This window comes from Watersipora subatra, chromosome 4 (genome assembly GCF_963576615.1).
Source record: "Watersipora subatra chromosome 4, tzWatSuba1.1, whole genome shotgun sequence".
Lineage (NCBI taxonomy): Eukaryota > Metazoa > Bryozoa > Gymnolaemata > Cheilostomatida > Watersiporidae > Watersipora > Watersipora subatra.
Window position 1 is genome coordinate 29,776,410 of NC_088711.1, and position 23,554 is coordinate 29,799,963.

Sequence of the window (23,554 nt, forward strand, 5' to 3'; positions counted from 1 at the left end):
CACACATTCTATCCTTCATTCATCCGGATCATTTACTTTTATTTCTCACATATTCTATCCTTCATTCATCTGGATCATTTACTTTTATTTCTCACATATTTTATCCTTCATTCATCCGGATCATTTACTTTTATTTCTCACACATTCTATCCTTCATTCATCCGGATCATTTACTTTTATTTCTCACATATTCTATCCTTCATTCATCCGGATCATTTACTTTTATTTCTCACATATTCTATCCTTCATTCATCCGGATCATTTACTTTTATTTCTCACATATTCTATCCTTCATTCATCCGGATCATTTACTTTTATTTCTCACACATTCTATCCTTCATTCATCCGGATCATTTACTTTTATTTCTCACATATTCTATCCTTCATTCATCTGGATCATTTACTTTTATTTCTCACATATTTTATCCTTCATTCATCCGGATCATTTACTTTTATTTCTCACATATTCTATCCTTCATTCATCCGGATCATTTACTTTTATTTCTCACATATTCTATCCTTCATTCATCCGGATCATTTACTTTTATTTCTCACATATTCTATCCTTCATTCATCTGGATCATTTACTTTTATTTCTCACATATTTTATCCTTCATTCATCCGGATCATTTACTTTTATTTCTCACATATTCTATCCTTCATTCATCCGGATCATTTACTTTTATTTCTCACATATTCTATCCTTCATTCATCCGGATCATTTACTTTTATTTCTCACATATTCTATCCTTCATTCATCTGGATCATTTACTTTTATTTCTCACATATTTTATCCTTCATTCATCCGGATCATTTACTTTTATTTCTCACATATTCTATCCTTCATTCATCCGGATCATTTACTTTTATTTCTCACATATTCTATCCTTCATTCATCCGGATCATTTACTTTTATTTCTCACATATTCTATCCTTCATTCATCCGAATCATTTACTTTTATTTCTCACATATTCTATCCTTCATTCATCCGGATCATTTACTTTTATTTCTCACACATTCTATCCTTCATTCATCTGGATCATTTACCTTTATTTCTCACACATTCTATCCTTCATTCATCCGGATCATTTACTTTTATTTCTCACATATTCTATCCTTCATTCATCCGGATCATTTACTTTTATTTCTCACACATTCTATCCTTCATTCATCCGGATCATTTACTTTTATTTCTCACACATTCTATCCTTCATTCATCTGGATCATTTACTTTTATTTCTCACATATTCAATCCTTCATTCATCCGGATCATTTACTTTTATTTCTCACATATTCTATCCTTCATTCATCCGGATCATTTACTTTTATTTCTCACATATTCTATCCTTCATTCATCCGAATCATTTACTTTTATTTCTCACATATTCTATCCTTCATTCATCCGGATCATTTACTTTTATTTCTCACACATTCTATCCTTCATTCATCCGGATCATTTACTTTTATTTCTCACATATTCTATCCTTCATTCATCCGAATCATTTACTTTTATTTCTCACATATTCTATCCTTCATTCATCCGGATCATTTACTTTTATTTCTCACACATTCTATCCTTCATTCATCTGGATCATTTACTTTTATTCCTCACATATTCTATCCTTCATTCATCCGGATCATTTACTTTTATTTCTCACATATTCTATCCTTCATTCATCCGGATCATTTACCTTTATTTCTCACACATTCTATCCTTCATTCATCCGGATCATTTACTTTTATTTCTCACATATTCTATCCTTCATTCATCCGGATCATTTACCTTTATTTCTCACACATTCTATCCTTCATTCATCCGGATCATTTACTTTTATTTCTCACATATTCTATCCTTCATTCATCCGGATCATTTACTTTTATTTCTCACATATTCTATCCTTCATTCATCCGGATCATTTACTTTTATTTCTCACACATTCTATCCTTCATTCATCTGGATCATTTACTTTTATTCCTCACATATTCTATCCTTCATTCATCCGGATCATTTACTTTTATTTCTCACATATTCTATCCTTCATTCATCTGGATCATTGACTTTTATTTCTCACACATTCTATCCTTCATTCATCTGGATAATTTACTTTTATTTCTCACATATTCTATCCTTCATTCATCTGGATAATTTACTTTTATTTCTCACATATTCTATCCTTCATTCATCTGGATCATTTACTTTTATTTCTCACACATTCTATCCTTCATTCATCTGGATAATTTACTTTTATTTCTCACATATTCTATCCTTCATTCATCCGGATCATTTACTTTTATTTCTCACATATTCTATCCTTCATTCATCTGGATCATTTACTTTTATTTCTCACACATTCTATCCTTCATTCATCTGGATAATTTACTTTTATTTCTCACATATTCTATCCTTCATTCATCTGGATAATTTACTTTTATTTCTCACATATTCTATCCTTCATTCATCTGGATCATTTACTTTTATTTCTCACACATTCTATCCTTCATTCATCTGGATAATTTACTTTTATTTCTCACATATTCTATCCTTCATTCATCTGGATAATTTACTTTTATTTCTCACATATTCTATCCTTCATTCATCCGGATCATTTACTTTTATTTCTCACATATTCTATCCTTCATTCATCTGGATAATTTACTTTTATTTCTCACATATTCTATCCTTCATTCATCCGGATCATTTACTTTTATTTCTCACATATTCTATCCTTCATTCATCCGGATCATTTACTTTTATTTCTCACACATTCTATCCTTCATTCATCCGGATCATTTACTTTTATTTCTCACATATTCTATCCTTCATTCATCTGGATAATTTACTTTTATTTCTCACATATTCTATCCTTCATTCATCCGGATAATTTACTTTTATTTCTCACATATTCTATCCTTCATTCATCCGGATCATTTACTTTTATTTCTCACACATTTTATCCTTCATTCATCCGGATAATTTACTTTTATTTCTCACATATTCTATCCTTCATTCATCCGGATCATTTACTTTTATTTCTCACATATTCTATCCTTCATTCATCCGGATCATTTACTTTTATTTCTCACATATTCTATCCTTCATTCATCCGGATCATTTACTTTTATTTCTCACATATTCTATCCTTCATTCATCCGGATCATTTACTTTTATTTCTCACATATTCTATCCTTCATTCATCCGGATCATTTACTTTTATTTCTCACATATTCTATCCTTCATTCATCCGGATAATTTACTTTTATTTCTCACACATTCTATCCTTCATTCATCCGGATAACTTACTTTTATTTCTCACACATTCTATCCTTCATTCATCTGGATAATTTACTTTTATTTCTCACATATTCTATCCTTCATTCATCTGAATAATTTACTTTTATTTCTCACACATTCTATCCTTCATTCATCCGGATCATTTACTTTTATTTCTCACACATTTTATCCTTCATTCATCTGGATCATTTACTTTTATTTCTCACACATTCTATCCTTCATTCATCTGGATCATTTACTTTTATTTCTCACATATTCTATCCTTCATTCATCTGAATAATTTACTTTTATTTCTCACACATTCTATCCTTCATTCATCCGGATCATTTACTTTTATTTCTCACACATTTTATCCTTCATTCATCTGGATCATTTACTTTTATTTCTCACACATTCTATCCTTCATTCATCCGGATCATTTACTTTTATTTCTCACATATTTTATCCTTCATTCATCTGGATCATTTACTTTTATTTCTCACACATTCTATCCTTCATTCATCTGGATCATTTACTTTTATTTCTCACATATTCTATCCTTCATTCATCTGGATAATTTACTTTTATTTCTCACATATTCTATCCTTCATTCATCCGGATCATTTACTTTTATTTCTCACATATTCTATCCTTCATTCATCTGGATAATTTACTTTTATTTCTCACATATTCTATCCTTCATTCATCCAGATCATTTACTTTTATTTCTCACATATTCTATCCTTCATTCATCTGGATCATTTACTTTTATTTCTCACATATTCTATCCTTCATTCATCCGGATCATTTACCTTTATTTCTCACACATTCTATCCTTCATTCATCTGGATCATTTACTTTTATTCCTCACATATTCTATCCTTCATTCATCCGGATCATTTACTTTTATTTCTCACATATTCTATCCTTCATTCATCCGGATCATTTACTTTTATTTCTCACATATTCTATCCTTCATTCATCCGGATAATTTACTTTTATTTTTCACATATTCTATCCTTCATTCATCCGGATCATTTACTTTTATTTCTCACATATTCTATCCTTCATTCATCTGGATAATTTACTTTTATTTCTCACATATTCTATCCTTCATTCATCTGAATAATTTACTTTTATTTCTCACATATTCAATCCTTCATTCATCTGGATCATTTACTTTTATTTCTCACATATTCTATCCTTCATTCATCCGGATCATTTACTTTTATTTCTCACATATTCTATCCTTCATTCATCTGGATAATTTACTTTTATTTCTCACATATTCTATCCTTCATTCATCCGGATCATTTACTTTTATTTCTCACATATTCTATCCTTCATTCATCTGGATAATTTACTTTTATTTCTCACATATTCTATCCTTCATTCATCCGGATCATTTACTTTTATTTCTCACATATTCTATCCTTCATTCATCTGGATAATTTACTTTTATTTCTCACATATTCTATCCTTCATTCATCCAGATCATTTACTTTTATTTCTCACATATTCTATCCTTCATTCATCCGGATCATTTACTTTTATTTCTCACATATTCTATCCTTCATTCATCTGGATAATTTACTTTTATTTCTCACATATTCTATCCTTCATTCATCTGGATCATTTACTTTTATTTCTCACATATTCTATCCTTCATTCATCTGGATAATTTACTTTTATTTCTCACATATTCTATCCTTCATTCATCCGGATCATTTACTTTTATTTCTCACATATTCTATCCTTCATTCATCCGGATCATTTACTTTTATTTCTCACACATTTTATCCTTCATTCATCTGGATCATTTACTTTTATTTCTCACATATTCTATCCTTCATTCATCCGGATCATTTACCTTTATTTCTCACATATTCTATCCTTCATTCATCCGGATAATTTACTTTTATTTCTCACATATTCTATCCTTCATTCATCTGGATCATTTACTTTTATTCCTCACATATTCTATCCTTCATTCATCCGGATCATTTACTTTTATTTCTCACATATTCTATCCTTCATTCATCCGGATCATTTACCTTTATTTCTCACACATTCTATCCTTCATTCATCTGGATCATTTACTTTTATTTCTCACATATTCTATCCTTCATTCATCCGGATCATTTACTTTTATTCCTCACATATTCTATCCTTCATTCATCTGGATCATTTACTTTTATTTCTCACATATTCTATCCTTCATTCATCCGGATAATTTACTTTTATTTCTCACATATTCTATCCTTCATTCATCCGGATCATTTACTTTTATTTCTCACATATTCTATCCTTCATTCATCTGGATAATTTACTTTTATTTCTCACATATTCTATCCTTCATTCATCTGAATAATTTACTTTTATTTCTCACATATTCAATCCTTCATTCATCTGGATCATTTACTTTTATTTCTCACATATTCTATCCTTCATTCATCCGGATCATTTACTTTTATTTCTCACATATTCTATCCTTCATTCATCTGGATAATTTACTTTTATTTCTCACATATTCTATCCTTCATTCATCCGGATCATTTACTTTTATTTCTCACATATTCTATCCTTCATTCATCTGGATAATTTACTTTTATTTCTCACATATTCTATCCTTCATTCATCCGGATCATTTACTTTTATTTCTCACATATTCTATCCTTCATTCATCCGGATCATTTACTTTTATTTCTCACATATTCTATCCTTCATTCATCTGGATAATTTACTTTTATTTCTCACATATTCTATCCTTCATTCATCTGGATCATTTACTTTTATTTCTCACATATTCTATCCTTCATTCATCTGGATAATTTACTTTTATTTCTCACATATTCTATCCTTCATTCATCCGGATCATTTACTTTTATTTCTCACATATTCTATCCTTCATTCATCTGGATAATTTACTTTTATTTCTCACATATTCTATCCTTCATTCATCCGGATAATTTACTTTTATTTCTCACATATTCTATCCTTCATTCATCTGGATCATTTACTTTTATTTCTCACATATTCTATCCTTCATTCATCCGGATAATTTACTTTTATTTCTCACATATTCTATCCTTCATTCATCTGGATCATTTACTTTTATTTCTCACATATTCTATCCTTCATTCATCTGGATCATTTACTTTTATTTCTCACATATTCTATCCTTCATTCATCCGGATCATTTACTTTTATTCCTCACATATTCTATCTTTCATTCATCTGGATCATTTACTTTTATTTCTCACACATTTTTTTCAGCCCTCTGTTTTCTTCTCCTAAAATTTTTAACATTGTTTTTTAATTTTTCCTTACATCAATCTCCTTTTTTCTATGCTAGCTCATCTATTCTCTTCATTTTCTGCTGTTTTTCCATTCTGTTGTATTTTTCTTTATTGCAATGCGCACCATTATTTATCTATGCATCTTTCGTTTTTACTTGTCTCAAGAATCTACATGTAGGTTGCACTAAACTTAGTTTGTTGCATGTAATTTTTAATGTTTAACTCGAATTACCTTTTAAATCTAAAGGTAAAATTTGCTAACAACAACGATTCTTTTTGTACGCTCCGATATGACTATCTGTGGTTCACCATGCAACTGCATTTGTATTATCTCATCCATTCTTGTTCCTTGTTGTTTTCTACAACTTTATACTCTAAAGGTGTGGTCACACGAGCACCGAACCGAACTAAATGACGCAAAACGACGTCGCTCTCAGCTGTAAAAAGTTCGGCCGAAGACATTTCTAGCCGAAACGAACTATTTCGGTACTGCTCGAAATTTCGTGCCGAACCCTTGCTCTTATTGGCTGGTTAAAATTCTAGAATTCTAGAATTCTAGCGAGCACGCGTCACATTTCTCCTTACGTGCGTGTGAGTAAAGTTAAAAAAGAAATGGGACGATACTTTTATTTCGTTAAATAAACAACATGAAGCAATTTACGACAAGGTTCACCCGGACTTGTGATTGGGTTGCATAAATGTAAGATGTTGCACTTAAGTTTTGCATAAATGTAAGCGAATGGTTGTGATTTTTTTTCGTGTGGAATATAAGTAATGTGTCATATTCATCCTGATGAAGTATCGTTGACTGATTTATTTATGTAAAACCATAGTACTATGATAAAGACGGTTTTTGTTTGTTATGTACTCAGCATAGAAAAACATTCATATGTTAATAAAAAAAATATAATTATGTTGATGGGAAGGGTTAGCAAAACCTTTGTATCGAGTGATTTATTTTGAGCAGCTGAACGATCTTCTGATAAATCTGCTGTGTAATTATAATTGTTCCTCAAAGTTTTTTGTTTACAATAGAAATATTTAACCCAAATACATAAAAACTACTAATGAAACCGTGTCTTGTCTCTATACGTATGGTATCTAAGAAGCGAAGTTACTTCGGTGGCCGTGTGACATGTGCCACGAACCGAACCAGCCTCCGAACCGATCCTACGTCGCTTCGGCGCTCGTGTGACCACGCCTTAAGACTGCTGATCAGATGCGCAATCAGCCTTGCCTGGTGAATTTAGTCTGTGGTATTTTTAGCTACATTTTTTGTATCTCTCTTATAGGCCTTGGAAATCAATGAATTCCACAATTTGAATGTGACAGACTTTTACAAAAATGTTTCAAATCCTGAAACAACGGAGCCCTTCAACTGGTTGGTTAATAAATGCATGCATCTTTTTGTTGAGCCACAAGTTAATTCAATTGTCATCTATGATGTTCACTTGGAGATTTTATAAAATGCTGTGGTTGTCAAGCTATGGTTGTGCAGAGCTTATTAGTTGAGTAGATCACAGTCTACAGCTATTATATATTTTATGAATTTCTTATTTTGCTTTCCTGTATCGAAGCTTGTGTTATGTTATATTGAAGCTGGTGTTATGCTGTATTACAGGTAGTGTTATGCTATATTACAGGTAGTGTTATGCTATATCGAAGCTAGTGTTATGCTATATCGAAGCTGGTGTTATGCTATATTGAAGATGGTGTTATGCTATATTGCAGGTAGTGTTATCTTATATTACAGGTAGTGTTATGCTATATTACAGGTAGTGTTATGCTATATTGAAGCTGGTGTTATGCTATATTACATGTAGTGTTATGCTATATTACAGGTAGTGTTATGCTATATCGAAGCTAGTGTTATGCTATATCGAAACTGGTGTTATGCTATATTGCAGGTAGTGTTATGCTATATTGAAGCTAGTGTTATGCTTTATTACAGGTAGTGTTATGCTATATCGAAGCTGGTGTTATGCTATATCGAAGCTGGTGTTATGTTATATCGAAGCTGGTGTTATGCTATATCGAAACTGGTGTTACACTATATTGCAGGTAGTGTTATCTTATATTACAGGTAGTGTTATGCTATATTACAGGTAGTAGTATGCTATATTGAAGCTGGTGTTATGCTATATTACATGTAGTGTTATGATATATTACAGGTAGTGTTATGCTAAAGTGAAGCTGGTGCTATGCTATATTACAGGTAATGCTATGCTATATTACCGATAGTGTTATGCTATATCGAAGCTGTTGTTATACTATATTGAAGCTGGTGTTATGCTATATTGTAGCTTGTGTTATGCTATATCGAAGCTGGTGCTACATGTATACTATATAGAAGCTGGCGCTATGCTATTATGTTATGACATTCTTTCAGCTTGTATGGAAATGAAAACTCTTTTCTGGAAGCCCAAGGAATTCCTTACAAAGAACCCATAGACCTTTGGGTGAACATCATAGCTCTCGCAGGAATTGCATTTCTCTTCATGACCATTGCCTACATTCAACTTAGGAGAGTACCCAAACTGAAATAGCCTTGGCTCCTACGACTTTTCTTTTCTATCTAGACAGACTGAAGGTAATACTGTAGTTGGTGTGCTGGTTTCAAGTCTAAAGATATGCATTATGTTAATTCTTTTATGGAAGTGGATGAGAAATCGCTATGAGAATTATTTGATGTGCGCCTTTCAATGATGAGCTTTAGAGTTGGTTAAGTGTTGGATCTAGCAAACTGTCAGATTTCAAGCTGAGACTGCTTCTCATGCCTCAAGGTAGTTGTAGAACGAAGTTTTGTTACTCTACCTATAGCCTTGCTTGTACTGGTCGTCACGCATCAACAAATTCATTATCCAAAATTTACTCATTTGACCCTTTGAAGCCTAAATTTGTATACACAAGCAAGTCCCCTCATCCTAGACCATGCTAACAAAATGTATACACAAGCAAGTCTCCTCATCCTAGACCATGTCAATAATGTGTATGCACAAGCAAGTCCCCTAATTTTAGACCGTGCTAACTACTTTCCATAAACAGTGATAGTTCTTTGAATTGCACAATTCAGGAGAGCACAATTCCTTTCGAACTGAATATCAGTTTGAGGCTTCTACAGGCTTGTAGAACTTAATGAAAACCAGAAATCAAATGTAGTAAATTATTTTTAACAATCTTTCAAAGAATTGACATAAAAAACAATGATTAGAGTACATCGAGTCTGATAGAGTGTGTTGAGTTGAGTTGAAAAACAAATAGTTTTACTGTAAAGCTTTTGTTGCTGAGGAGAAGCTTTCTAGTTTTGTCTATTTTTGATCTTCATTACAAAGAATTTCACTCTTAGAATTTCACTGTCATTAAAAACTGATGTTCCGTCAGCAGCTGTTTTTTTATTTCTCAGTCGGTTAGACGTGCCCTCAATATTTCTACCGTATATCGAGAACTAATAGTTTAATCAACTTGAAATTTCGGATTTATACTGAAAATTTATACGGAAGCCACACCCAAATCAGACAAACAAAAATTTCATAATTCTACATTAACCAGAAGTTCAGAAAAATAAAGCTAAACTACACTCCCCAATTACTCGAACATATGATCAGGTGCAAAAACGTGTCCCCGAGCTATCTCAGTTTTATAAGGTAAATAGCATGGGAGTTTAAATAAACATATTTTAGTTTCTTCAACCAAAATTTATACCTTTGCCATGGTGGCTTTCCGGTAGAATTTATTTCTTTGGCTGGTTGAGGCAAAGAGTGTAGGTCAAGTTGCAGTTGAATATACCAACTCAATGCTAATTGTACTTGATATACCGTATTCTCTCTTCCATGTATGTTTATCTGATTTATTGTTCTAGCCATGTATGTTTATCTGATTTATTGTTCTAGCCATGTATGTTTATCTGATTTATTGTTCTAGCCATGTATGTTTATCTGATTTATTGTTCTAACCATGTATGTGTATCTGATTTATTGTTCTAGCCATGTATGTTTATCTGATTTATTGTTCTAGCCATGTATGTGTATCTGATTTATTGTTCTAGCCATGTATGTTTATCTGATTTATTGTTCTAACCATGTATGTTTATCTGATTTATTGTTCTAACCATGTATGTGTATCTGATTTATTGTTCTAGCCATGTATGTTTATCTGATTTATTGTTCTAGCCATGTATGTTTATCGGATTTATTGTTCTAGCCATGTATGTTTATCTGATTTATTGTTCTAACCATGTATGTGTATCTGATTTATTGTTCTAGCCATGTATGTTTATCTGATTTATTGTTCTAGCCATGTATGTTTATCTGATTTATTGTTCTAGCCATGTATGTTTATCTGATTTATTGTTCTAGCCATGTATGTTTATCTGATTTATTGTTCTAGCCATGTATGTTTATCTGATTTATTGTTCTAGCCATGTATGTTTATCTGATTTATTGTTCTAACCATGTATGTGTATCTGATTTATTGTTCTAGCCATGTATGTTTATCTGATTTATTGTTCTAGCCATGTATGTTTATCTGATTTTTAGGCTTGTAACCTGACTTGCATGAGTTTTCACAGCTCGCTGGGATGCAAACACAGAGCCCTCCATCTCTACATGCTATCATTTTAGTCTGTGGCTATAGATGATCATTCTATTAGAGCTCGACTGGAGCAATCCTAATGTTAACAAGCTTGTATTTATTTCTACACCGTTATGTAGTCTAATTTGCCTTTTCTCTGTCCATAACTCAGTCCAAATGTTTATTTTCCTCAAGTTAATTTAGATGAACTTTTATCTTAATTTTATTTGCTCACTAAGTGGTTTGCAGTATTTTCGTCAGAAGTATTACCTCTTACTTTTAAACAAATACGATTTTAGATAATACATGTTAAAAGCTCTTTTTACCTTCTTGTTTTAGTTTTTTTCTCAGAATGAATTTGGCGGATCAAAACAAAAATTGATCGTGGGTAAAATGCTCAAAAGAAAAAGGTGTCTTTTCTTTTGAGCATTTCAACAACGATCAAGTTTTGCCAATGTCAATCTAAGAAACGTCCTGGCAATAACATCACCTCAAACAGCGAACCAATCTCAAGTGATAGAAAAATCTCTATACTTTTTGATAAAAACGTTTCAAACTTTACATTAGAAGCATTTAATTTGAAACAAGCATTTGTGCTTTTGATTTATATTATAGTTTGTATATGTACATGTATCTACTAATAAATAAGTAAATACATGGACTTGTGACAGTGCTCTGATAACTTGAATGCTCTGATAATTCGAACACTTTCGCTCGGTCCCTTGAAGTTCGAGTTATCCATGTTTGACTGTGCTTCAAATTTAATGTGTTTACAACCAAAAGCAATACCATTTCTGTGTATTAATAATTTGTTGCTTCCGAAATTATAAGAAGTGCAACAGAGAAACATGGAATGATTACATTTCTATGGCTAGTCTATCACATGTGCATTATATCCTATCCTGCTTCTTTCTGTGCAGATGTGTCATGTTAGGAGCCTTGAAATGGTAAGTTCAAGTTTGTCACTTGGATAAACAGAGCCTTTACGCGAGGTCATACTATTAGAATGCAAGTTTAATGTAATCATGTTGTTAGCAGAGCATGTCTGCGTCAAACGCTAACCATTTCAAATCATTGGATAAGTGTGACACGGTCTCTTTCAGCAGTTGTTGAGGAAACAACTCCTCACTTGTAAGTGCCAAAAGCTTGCCTTTATTCTAGTTATTGAATCAAAACCTCAAACCTTAAAGGTTGACTTGCAACAAAATTCACATTACAGTTATTTGGTATCAAAAAATTCACAATGTCTCACTCTGTTGTGTTGTAAGTGCCAAATATGTGGAAATGTGATTACAAGCTCTTAAAAGCTCAAAAACGAAAAGGCGCCGTAGATTGGAATCTCTTTATTTCGATGATGTACCCACGAAATTTGCTTATAGTCTTGTCACGTATGTTCTCACGTGAATTGAAAGGCCAATACAAAGCTCAATATAAAACTTATCGTAGTACTACTAGTTTATGACAAACACTTCGGGTTTTACCGAAGACTCCGTATCAAATATAGATGCTCGCTACTTTACAGTTTTGTTACGGCATTATTCAATCGTCAAGTCGTAATCTGATCATGTGACCCAATACTTCGCAAATAATTTTTGCAGCACTTTTCGATTATCACAGGTGACCAACAGGCTCGTCATGATTATCAGACAATGATATGTACTCCTTCAAGCTAAGGTTAAAAAGTTTAACGATTTTTCACGGTAAGTTATAAGGTATCAGTGCTAAAAGTGACAGCATTACAATGACGATAAAACAGACGCGTAAGAACAATAAACTTGGTTTTATTGAATGCGTAAAGTATATTTGTGAAAATATTTCGACGAATAAGGTTGCAAGAAAGTGTAAACAGAAACCATCTCTCACAACTACATCACATTTGAGCCGTTTTGGAAAGGGAATCTAAACTACGGCGGTCTCGTGTGACTGCGATTTGCTGTTCGTTTTTGAGATTTCAAGAGCTTGTAATCATACTTCTACATACTTTGCACCTACAGCACAACAGAGTAAAACATGGTGAATCTTTTCATATCAAATAACGGTAATGTGAATTTTGTTGCAAGTCAACCTTTAAGGTGCAGCCACACGTGGCGATTTTATCGTTGGTTCTGACCGAAATCACGAAATGAATTTAAAACAGAATTATTCAGCCGAAATTCACATAATTGACAGAGCTGTAACGTGCACACCAAATCATCGACGAAACACTTAATTGGTTGAACAACTTATTAGCGATCACGATTTTAACAGCTTTCGCGATTGGCATAGTCCAAGACATTTATTACGAAACAATAAAAGTACGAACGCAATTCAACATAGTACATGTGATACAACTGCCTAAATTGCGCTATTGTTAGTTTTTTATCATTCGGACAGCATGGCTACAAATAGTTTCTTTTTTAATAATGACAATTTCTTTTTAGCACCAAGTTTCCTTGTAAAAAGAGTTGCCATCTTTAGCGCAATCAAGTCAGTTGCATCGTATTTACTATGGCAAACCGCGTTAGTATTTTTCTTGGGTGTCGCGCTCTGTGCCTCGGACTATATAAATTGCGAAAGCTCCTAGAATCGTGCTCACTAATAGTTCGTTTAGCCAATTAAAAGCATTTCGTCAACGATTTCGGTTTGCATGCACAGCTTAGACAATTCTTTGAATTTGGGCTGAATTTGTGAATTTGGGCTGTTTTAAATTCATTTCGTGATTTCAGTCAGAACCAACAATAAAATCATCACGTGTGGCTGTACCTTTAGCCAGTCACTCCACAATATTAATGTACACTGAAGTGAGAGAATTTGAATTTGTTTTTTAAAAAATGTATTGATTACCGATTTAAACAACAATCCATAACAGTATATATGGTGAAGCTCGAATAAACATAGAAAAACTGACAATTGGGATAGACTGAGTATCTATAGTACTATAGCACATCACAGATGGGGACATAAACACAAAGCTATATACGATATATCAGTTTAGAAATTGTATCTATTTCAACCAAAAAGTCAATAAATAACCTAAACAGAAAGCATCATCTTACTTTATGATGTAAAAAAAGCGATGCAATATCTATTGAACAACAAAGTGCTTTGATTATACCAAACGGTTAAAGGGAACCACAACACTTACGAATGTAAATGTGTAACATTAATTTGTGTTATTGCACTTGAGCCATGATAGAAGTGTATTGTACAGTATTCTATGTCTCCCTAGGCCTTGCTTGCCCTGGCCAATAAAATAGTGTTACAGTTGTCACATACTCTGACCGGTTTGCTGGAGCTAGGAAGCATCATTTTCTGGTTAGAGCATTCATCACAGTAAATGTCCCCACAATTCCGACAATGGTGCTGTAATAAAGATGCGTGAGACGATTCGCTGAACATTAACTCTGGTTAAAGATGATGAGGCAAATGTGAAGACATGCAATAAGGAGGCCTCTACTGCTTATAAAAAATTGATGAAGACCTATTAGTTAAAAAACATACCAGCTAGGTGGGTGGTCTCGAGAGCTCTCGGCCACCAAATATTCTAAGAATTGAGAAAGCTTACTTTTCGTCTCGCTAAGCCAAAAGTCTTTTCACAGCCTTTGCAATTGGTCACTTCGTTATCATCCGCCCAGTGAGCATCTTTGAGAGCTTGCTGCACTTCTCTGAGATCAGCATGCTTCAGTTTTGAGCTACGATAAAAAGCAAGCTCGCCTTTAGCTGTACGGAAGTTTGTGTTATGTTATATCGAAGCTTATCTTATGCTATAGAAATACCGTACAGGATGGAAATATTCGTTGGTTATAAAAATTCGCGATTTCGCGAACAGGCAACTCCGCAAATTATAAAATTCCGTGAATAACTAGTTCTATTGTTAATCACAAGAGAGAATAACCACTGCATCAAATTAAAAACAAGCCGCTAGGCTGGTTTTCAATATAAATACTAAACGTAGTTGAGTTTCAAAACATTTTTAAAATCATTGCCTGGGCTTTGAGCTAACACCATTGCCAATGCATCACATTTCTTTAAAAAATTATTCAAGGTTGTCACAAGATATGCAGAACGGCGTCATCACAAAAATAGCCGCTAGGCAGAAGTACTAAACGTAGCCGAGTTCCAAAATTTATTTAAAATCATCGCCGGGCTTCGAGCTTTATTGCCATTGCATCAAACTTTACAAAATTATTCAAGGTTTTCACAAGTTATTCGGCGTGGCTTCGTCATTGCAAAAAAATCTCTCCTAGTCTTTTTACATTGAAATCAACTCCATCAATCTCTAATACCGAAGTTGAGGACGATCATGATTCTGATCTGGACATTATGGTATGTATTTGCTTTGCAGATACGTTTTTCCATAATTAACTGCATTAGTTAATCTTTTTGTTTAAAAACTGCTTGCTTTCATTAAATACTTCAGCTATTGTTTTTGTACTTCCTTAACACTTATTAATATTTTTCTTTTTTGTGTTTACTGCAGATTGACAATGAAACAACTTACTCCGATTACGAAAACTAAAGACAAGTAGCAATATTCACCGTGGCAGAAATACTGGCAGAGAAGCAACCAGTCAACCTAGACAACAACTCCTTGATATTGCTGCAGCAAACATGATTAAATTATATATTTTATTTCATGTATAGATATATTATAATTTATAACAAACTTAAGTGTACAAATAAAATGTTTCAAATACAAATACAATTTTACAAACGATGAATGGAGTAAATATAAACAGTTTAGTCCATATGGCGGTTGTCTAGAGCAATAAAATTAAACTAATACTCTTGATAAGCGAATACTAGCGTGTAATGGTGCTCTCTGACTAGTTATTTTGGTAATAGCAGCTCTATATCGCGGTAACTGTCTTGGGCAGATGTTAAAGCCAATTCTCTCACTACTACGTGGCTGGTAAGTCAGTTATCAGAAATCTCCTCGTGGCTTACTATTGCAACGTTCTGCTGGTTGGCCAAAAGTTTGTGATCGTAAAAGCGTTCTTGTGCCTTTTTTAAAACAGATATATTCTCCTCGTTAGCAGCTGCGGTCACTTCAATTTCAAGACATCCCTGAATGATTGGTGATCTTCTAGGAATAACATCCACCACCCTTGCAGTCATTGTACCTCCGGATATGATGAAAAAGCTGCTTACTATACTTATTTCACGGGGTAGATGACCAACCGTTGCGCAGTCTGCATTTATTAGCTTTACTGCCAATGGTTCGTGTAGATTATTGGGCTCTTTCTCACACCAAAACGAATAACAAAGCGGTAGAAATGGAAAAAATAAATATTGCGTTTTACTGAAGTAAAACGCAATTATTCATTTAGTAAATGGTTTAAAAAACTCATTACTTACCACAAGTTGTTGGCTTATCAAAGGCCTACAAAACGATGAATATTCGTGAAAACCACTGGACGCAGCAAAAATTGTTTACCGTAGCTTAGCAAGATCGCCTCGCAGTTATATGCTAAATATAAACCGGAACAGGCGGTGTGCGCATGCGTAGGAATAACTCTATTACTAGCGGCAATAGAGTTAACTTTTCCTAGAGAGTGGCAGTTTTTAGCCGCGAATAAATTCATCCGCGAATATGCATGAAAAGACAATTTTCGCGAAATATAACTCCGTGAATGAATTCATCCTGTACGGTATATCAATGATGTTGACCAACAGTACTATTCTTAACAGCAGGGCCAGGGCTTTGATTTCTAAAGCTAACTATGGTAACCAATCTCGGCTGACAAAGTAAGTATTTTGATCGTCTGCATATTAACTTGATCAATTTTTTCACTAGCATCGATCTAGTACAAAGGGAGCATCAGGTGATACGCACGTGTCGTGCGCAAAATATGGGCTGCCCAATAATAACATTCATACACTTAAACTTTAGAACTCCGAAAGGCCAATATACTCAACTTAAATACATGTATACAAAAGTTATCTTAATCTTTAACATGTACGCTTTTCTGTGATGCTATTGTATCATTTGTATCGAAATACTAGATAATTGTAGGAGGCCCCATACTTTTGCACATGACAGTACGATGTTTTGTTCTCATCCAGTATACCTTTTACACTAGCAAAATTTGTGCTTGTGAAGAATTGATCGTCATATGTTGAGTTACAGTCAGCGGTAAAACCCACCGAAATGCTGATACGGTTGGTTTTCCTAAAGAAAACTTTGCGAAACAGTGAAAGCTAAAAGTTTAACCAGCGGTTATTCAATAGAAATAGACTAAGAAGACTAACAAGAGATCAACCCTGACTGTTGAGTGGACTGCATCAGCTATAATATCAGCGACTTACTGACTGAGCTGAGCACCAAGTTCAGTTAAAGTCACTTCTTGTTCCTTATACCGCTTCTCCAATCCTTCATGAGTAACCTTGAGCGCCTCATAGTCCTGCACAGAAGATCAAAGCATTCGGAGAGACACGAACAATAGGGGCACCCTTAGCACAACTAACTCACTTTGTGTTGGCAGAGATGTAGCCTAAGAGATAGGAGCCAATCGAGCATTACAAAAAATGTGTTGTGCTTACCACAAACACGGGTAGTGGTACGTAATTGGTAGAATCTATGTTTACAGGAAAATCTTTCTGCTTAGTTAATGATGCAACTTAACTAGAGTTGCCCCGATTTTGGTATCGGTGCCGATATGGGTGTCAAGTATCTGAATCGGTATCGGCCGATCTTTTCTTAAAAAATCTGAACCTTCCGATACTTTTTACAGATCAACCATTTAGCAGAAAACTGTATTTTAGCCTGCTATACTAATAAAAAGGCATCATCAGCTGTAAGCTTCTTACTTTTACTTAATGAATTTCAGGACCGCCACACAATTTATTTCACGTCTATAGCCTGATCAACACAGCGAAGGAAACTTTTTAGCCAGAACGTAAACAAAAAGTGTGGTATTTCCCAATTACAGCGATAGGATTTATTGCAGGCAATCACGAACAAGATAACGAAAATGGGAGACAAGAACGCAGTGTAATATTTCTATTTACTAGCATTACGAAAGTAATTTAAACAGTCGACGCATAAAGTTATCTATCACTATCTTGATCCTGACGATACAATGGATCGTTTGTATTGTACAAAAAACGGTAACCCCAAGGGCGTATCGGTACGTAGCCTGTCCTCCAACATCTGTGGCAAGTGAATCCCCCTTTCAGTACTCTTGGCTACATTGATTATGATGGAAGAAATAGACGTCTCACTGAAATAATTGAATCACTAACGGTAATTAAAAGAAACATTGATTTGCTCTAAACTTGTACAGGCACAACAGTTCATCCAACAATAGAAGAGGGACTTCGTTATCACAGATAGAACTGTACCACTAACAGTAATTACCTTCATTTACAAATTACAAGAAACATGGACTGTTTTGTTACTACATGCACGGTATGTCAGTATGTGAATATGTATACATATATTTTCCATAAATGCAAACAAATAAATACAATAATATTCATGTTTTCTTTGCATTATGTTTGTATTTGCATAATAAAATGAAGAACTATCTATGCAACACAAAAGATCTGAATCGGATTATTTTTCAATTAGGATCGGTATGTCGGATCGGTATCTGAATCGGCTAGTGAATTTAGAATCGGGGTATCTCTAAATTTAACACAGACAGGGTTGAAGTGATACCTTGAGATATGAGTGTTTCGACATACGAGAAATTCGAAATACGAGAAGAATTCCGAAATAATTTTTGCCTTGAGGCATGAGACTCATTTGAGATATGAGCGTGCGGGATGGTTCCCGCTGCGGCTGCAAGATGATGGTGGGTATGCGAGAGGCTGATTACGGGAATGGCATCACCCAGTTTTTTTCATAATCCAATCAAAAGTAATTTAAAAAGTTGGACTAAAAGTGAAGGCGAGTCTAAAAGAGTCTAAAATGAGTGAAAAAGTGAGACAAAAAGAGTCACACTAGAAGAAAGAAAAGAAAAAGAAAACAAAGTTAGAAGTCTAGTGTTATATTAAAATTTATTTTCAAGTGTGTTCTTAGTATGTTCTTAGTAAGCTAAACTCATTTAAGTTAGATGTAAGGTTTAAGGTCAAAGAGAACGCACTAAGCTTGTATCCTAGAAGTTTACTGAATTAGTAAGTGCATAGTTAAATCCATATATACATATTTAGTGCAATATGCATATGGCAAATCAAGCTAAACACAATCATGATATCTGTTTGAACAAACTATTGATATCCTTCACTTCAACTTGCAGCATGAGATGAATATAGAAATCATGTGTAAAAACCATATTTTCTAATCACATTACTTCCTCTTCCTTGTTAACGTTTATAATACTATAGATGTCTGAATTCACAGTCATATGTATGCACTCAACTTTCCTATTCAAGGAGCAACTCAAAATGTCACCTGAATTTTTTATTCCACAAATTACATATCATTTGAAATAGAAGTAGACCTATATCAGTTTTCACATATTTTGTCGTTTTATACACTTTTGTGTACGTGTATAAGCCATTTTATGAATAAGCCAAACAAAAAAGCCTCACTATCTAACATACTTCTAACCTTGTCAATTAGATCTATGAAAGCCTGTCAAAAGGCTTAGCAGAAGTAGAGATAATCTAGAGTAGACATGAATGTTGCTCACTTTTCAATTCCTTTCTATCTATATTTATGGAGGGATGGAGTTCCATACTCAAGATCAAATAATCCCAACTACCCAAAATGTTTGACAATACAATAAACTCTCACCTTTTCCATGGATGAAAGGCTATTTAGCTGTATAGTAAGGGAATTGATTTTCTCCTCAGCCTTAGCTAAATTATCTTTGATTGTAGTTCTCCAGTCTCTCTCTATACGTAGTTCTGTTTCCAAATCATTCCTGTCAACAGTGAACTTATGCTGAACTAGTTTATAATAGCACACCAGGCCATTACACTCCTACATGGACAAGTTGCCTGCCATTACACTCCTACATGGACAAGTTGTCTGCCATTACACTCCTACATGGACAAGTTGTCTGCCATTACACTCCTACATGGACAAGTTGTCTGCCATTACACTCCTACATGGACAAGTTGTCTGCCATTACACTCCTACATGGACAAGTTGTCTGTCATTACACTCCTACATGGACAAGTTGCCTGCCATTACACTCCTACATGGACAAGTTGTCTGCCATTACACTCCTACATGGACAAGTTGTCTGCCATTACACTCCTACATGGACAAGTTGCCTGCCATTACACTCCTACATGGACAAGTTGTCTGCCATTACACTCCTACATGGACAAGTTGTCTGCCATTACACTCCTACATGGACAAGTTGTCTGCCATTACACTCCTACATGGACAAGTTGTCTGCCATTACACTCCTACATGGACAAGTTGTCTGCCATTACACTCCTACATGGACAAGTTGTCTGCCATTACACTCCTACATGGACAAGTTGCCTGCCATTACACTCCTACATGGACAAGTTGCCTGCCATTACACTCCTACATGGACAAGTTGTCTGTCATTACACTCCTACATGGACAAGTTGTCTGCCATTACACTCCTACATGGACAAGTTGTCTGTCATTACACTCCTACATGGACAAGTTGTCTGTCATTACACTCCTACATGGACAAGTTGTCTGTCTGTCATTACACTCCTACATGGACAAGTTGTCTGTCATTACACTCCTACATGGACAAGTTGTCTGCCATTACACTCCTACATGGACAAGTTGTCTGTCATTACACTCCTACATGGACAAGTTGTCTGCCATTACACTCCTACATGGACAAGTTGTCTGTCATTACACTCCTACATGGACAAGTTGTCTGCCATTACACTCCTACATGGACAAGTTGTCTGCCATTACACTCCTACATGGACAAGTTGTCTTTATGGTCGTATTATATTATGGTCGTAATTAAAAAAGAGTAGACGAAACTAAAAATACAGCGAAAAACTGTATTGTTGGAAATTTAAAAATCACTTAAAGGTTAATTAATTTCATAAGCACTATGAATAATAGCCTGGCAGGATGTTACAGAACATCGCAGTAAATCTGTTAAGTTATGATTTTTATTTTGAGTACATCACTTACAAAATGCAGTAAATACATCTTTGTTTTAATCGCATCAGAATGGCAGAAGGTTTGATTCAATAAGTTTGTTGGACTACATGGTAAACGTAACAAAGCAGTTGGTACGCATTACGCAGCGCAGTGCGTAACATAGCCACAGCATCCTAAACACCTTTTTGTTACCATAATATCAGCGCCTACAAAGCCTTCAAATAAAAATGTGGCTAATAAATTAACAACCTGAAAGGGATGCATGAAAGTCGAAATTCTCATCAATACTATATCAGACAGACACCGACACCCCACATCACTGACACCCCACATCACTGACACCCCACATCACTGACACCCCACATCACTGACACCCCACATCACTGACACCCCACATCACTGACACCCCACATCACTGACACCCCACATCACTGACACCCCACATCACTGACACCCCACATCACTGACACCCCACATCACTGACACCCCACATCCCTGATGCCCCACATCGCTGATACCCCACATCCCTGATGCCTCACATCGCTGATGCCCCACATCGCTGATACCCCACATCCCTGATGCCTCACATCGCTGATACCTCACATCGCTGATGCCCCACATCACTGATACTCGACATCACTGACACCCCACATCACTGATACCCCACATCACTGACACCCCACATCACTAATACCTGACATCACTGATACCCGACATCACTAATACCCCACATCACTGATACCCCACATCAATGACACCCCACATCAATGACACCCCACATCACTGACACCCCACATCACTAATACCTGACATCACTGATACCCCACATCACTGATGCCCCACATCAATGACACCCGACATCACTGACACCCCACATCACTGATACACCACATCACTGGTACCCGACATCACTGACACCCCACATCACTGATGTGGGGTGTCAGTTCCGGAATGGGTAAAGAAAGAGAAGTAGTTGCAAAATGCTATCAATAAGAAATGTAGGGAAAGGAAGAATTCTAAGCGTTATTTAGGCACTTGAAATCATCTCAAAAAATTAAAGCCATTATCTATATATATTTCTCAAAGTATGTTTTCTGTTTTCGGAATATAAGTTTTTAAAGTTTGTTTCATTGTCGTTATTATTTCAACTTGCATTCTTTTAAACATAATTTGAGTATCGTGTTTGAAGTTAAAATATTATTCATGTTCCTATCACTGTTATTATTACTTGGATAGTTTTAATCTTTATTATTAACATAAATTTTTTATTCAACCATTTTTGGCAGACATTGTTCTAATGAAATTTCAAACACAAAATACTACCATATTCTGTCATATTTTTTAGTATCGTCGTATTCAAAGTTTTGATGGATAGCTTCTGGTGGAACAGTAACCTTTTTATACCCACACACCTCTATGCAAGAATTGCTAGTATTAGTTCAACATATTCAGGAATTTTATTTTGTTTTCTCAGTTTATATTAATTGTATCATTACCGAATAATCTTTTATTGTAATTGTAGCAAAACCGACTTTATTTAGCTATTACTTGCTAATTATTTCACATTTATATCTAAACCCTTTTATAATTGTTTTATGTTTCTTAATTTATTTGACCTGCACAAAACATTTTCTTAATGATATAAAATTGGAAAGTTACAGCTGTTTGACAAAGTTTGAAAACCTTTACAGTTGTTTTTATTTTCTCCCAAATTCAACTGCACAAAACACTTTTCTCATGATATGTAGCTTGAAAGTTAAAATGGTAAATGTTGTTGTATATGTTAAATACAAATAAATTTTCTGTGCAAAGACTTTTATTACCCGGGCAACGCCAGATAGCACTGCTAGTCTATATATATTTCTCAAAGTATGTCTGCTGTCTGTCTCATTCCGGCTAGAGATATTAAGATCTTGGTATTTAAATTCTCCATTCGGATGGATTTGAACTCACAACGAATGCATCAACAAATCTCTCCTCCGGACGCTCTACCCCTGAGCCATACCAGCCATACCAGCCGTACGAGCCATACGAGCCATACGAGCCATACGAGCCCTACCAGCCATACGAGCCATACGAGCCATACGAGCCATACGAGCCACACCAGCCACACCAGCCATACCAGCCACACCAGCCACACCAGCCACACCAGCCATACCAGCCATACCAGCCACACCAGCCATACCAGCCACACCAGCCACACCAGCCACACCAGCCACACCAGCCATACCAGCCATACCAGCCATACCAGCCATACGAGCCATACCAGCCACACCAGCCATACCAGCCACACCAGCCATACCAGCCACACCAGCCATACCAGCCATACCAGCCATACCAGCCATACCAGCCATACCAGCCATACCAGCTACACC

General features: G+C 34.8%; 2 protein-coding genes across 5 annotated transcripts in view; one reads left to right on the forward strand and one right to left on the reverse strand.

Moving 5' to 3' along the window:
• Positions 1-11,787, forward strand: part of LOC137394989 (broad substrate specificity ATP-binding cassette transporter ABCG2-like) — a 54,078-nt gene extending 42,291 nt beyond the window's left edge. For 3 of the 4 annotated variants that reach the window (XM_068081771.1, XM_068081770.1, XM_068081773.1), the window contains 3 exons: positions 7,864-7,952; positions 8,961-9,161; positions 11,107-11,787. In XM_068081771.1, coding sequence (XP_067937872.1) covers positions 7,864-7,952; positions 8,961-9,117 — 246 coding nt within the window. In that variant the 3' untranslated portion in view covers positions 9,118-9,161; positions 11,107-11,787. Of the gene's footprint in view, positions 1-7,863; positions 7,953-8,742; positions 8,787-8,960; positions 9,162-11,106 lie in introns of those variants that run through there. The other variant, XM_068081772.1, reaches the window with a different exon arrangement.
• Positions 11,788-13,935: 2,148 nt separating this feature from the next.
• LOC137392869 (RUN and FYVE domain-containing protein 2-like) overlaps positions 13,936-23,554 on the reverse strand; it is a 61,596-nt gene continuing 51,977 nt past the window's right edge. The window contains exons 12-15 of the mRNA XM_068079211.1: positions 19,863-19,992; positions 17,429-17,523; positions 14,685-14,811; positions 13,936-14,482 (exon numbers count right to left, since the gene is read on the reverse strand). Coding sequence (XP_067935312.1) covers positions 14,345-14,482; positions 14,685-14,811; positions 17,429-17,523; positions 19,863-19,992 — 490 coding nt within the window. The 3' untranslated portion in view covers positions 13,936-14,344. The remainder of the gene's footprint in view (positions 14,483-14,684; positions 14,812-17,428; positions 17,524-19,862; positions 19,993-23,554) is intronic.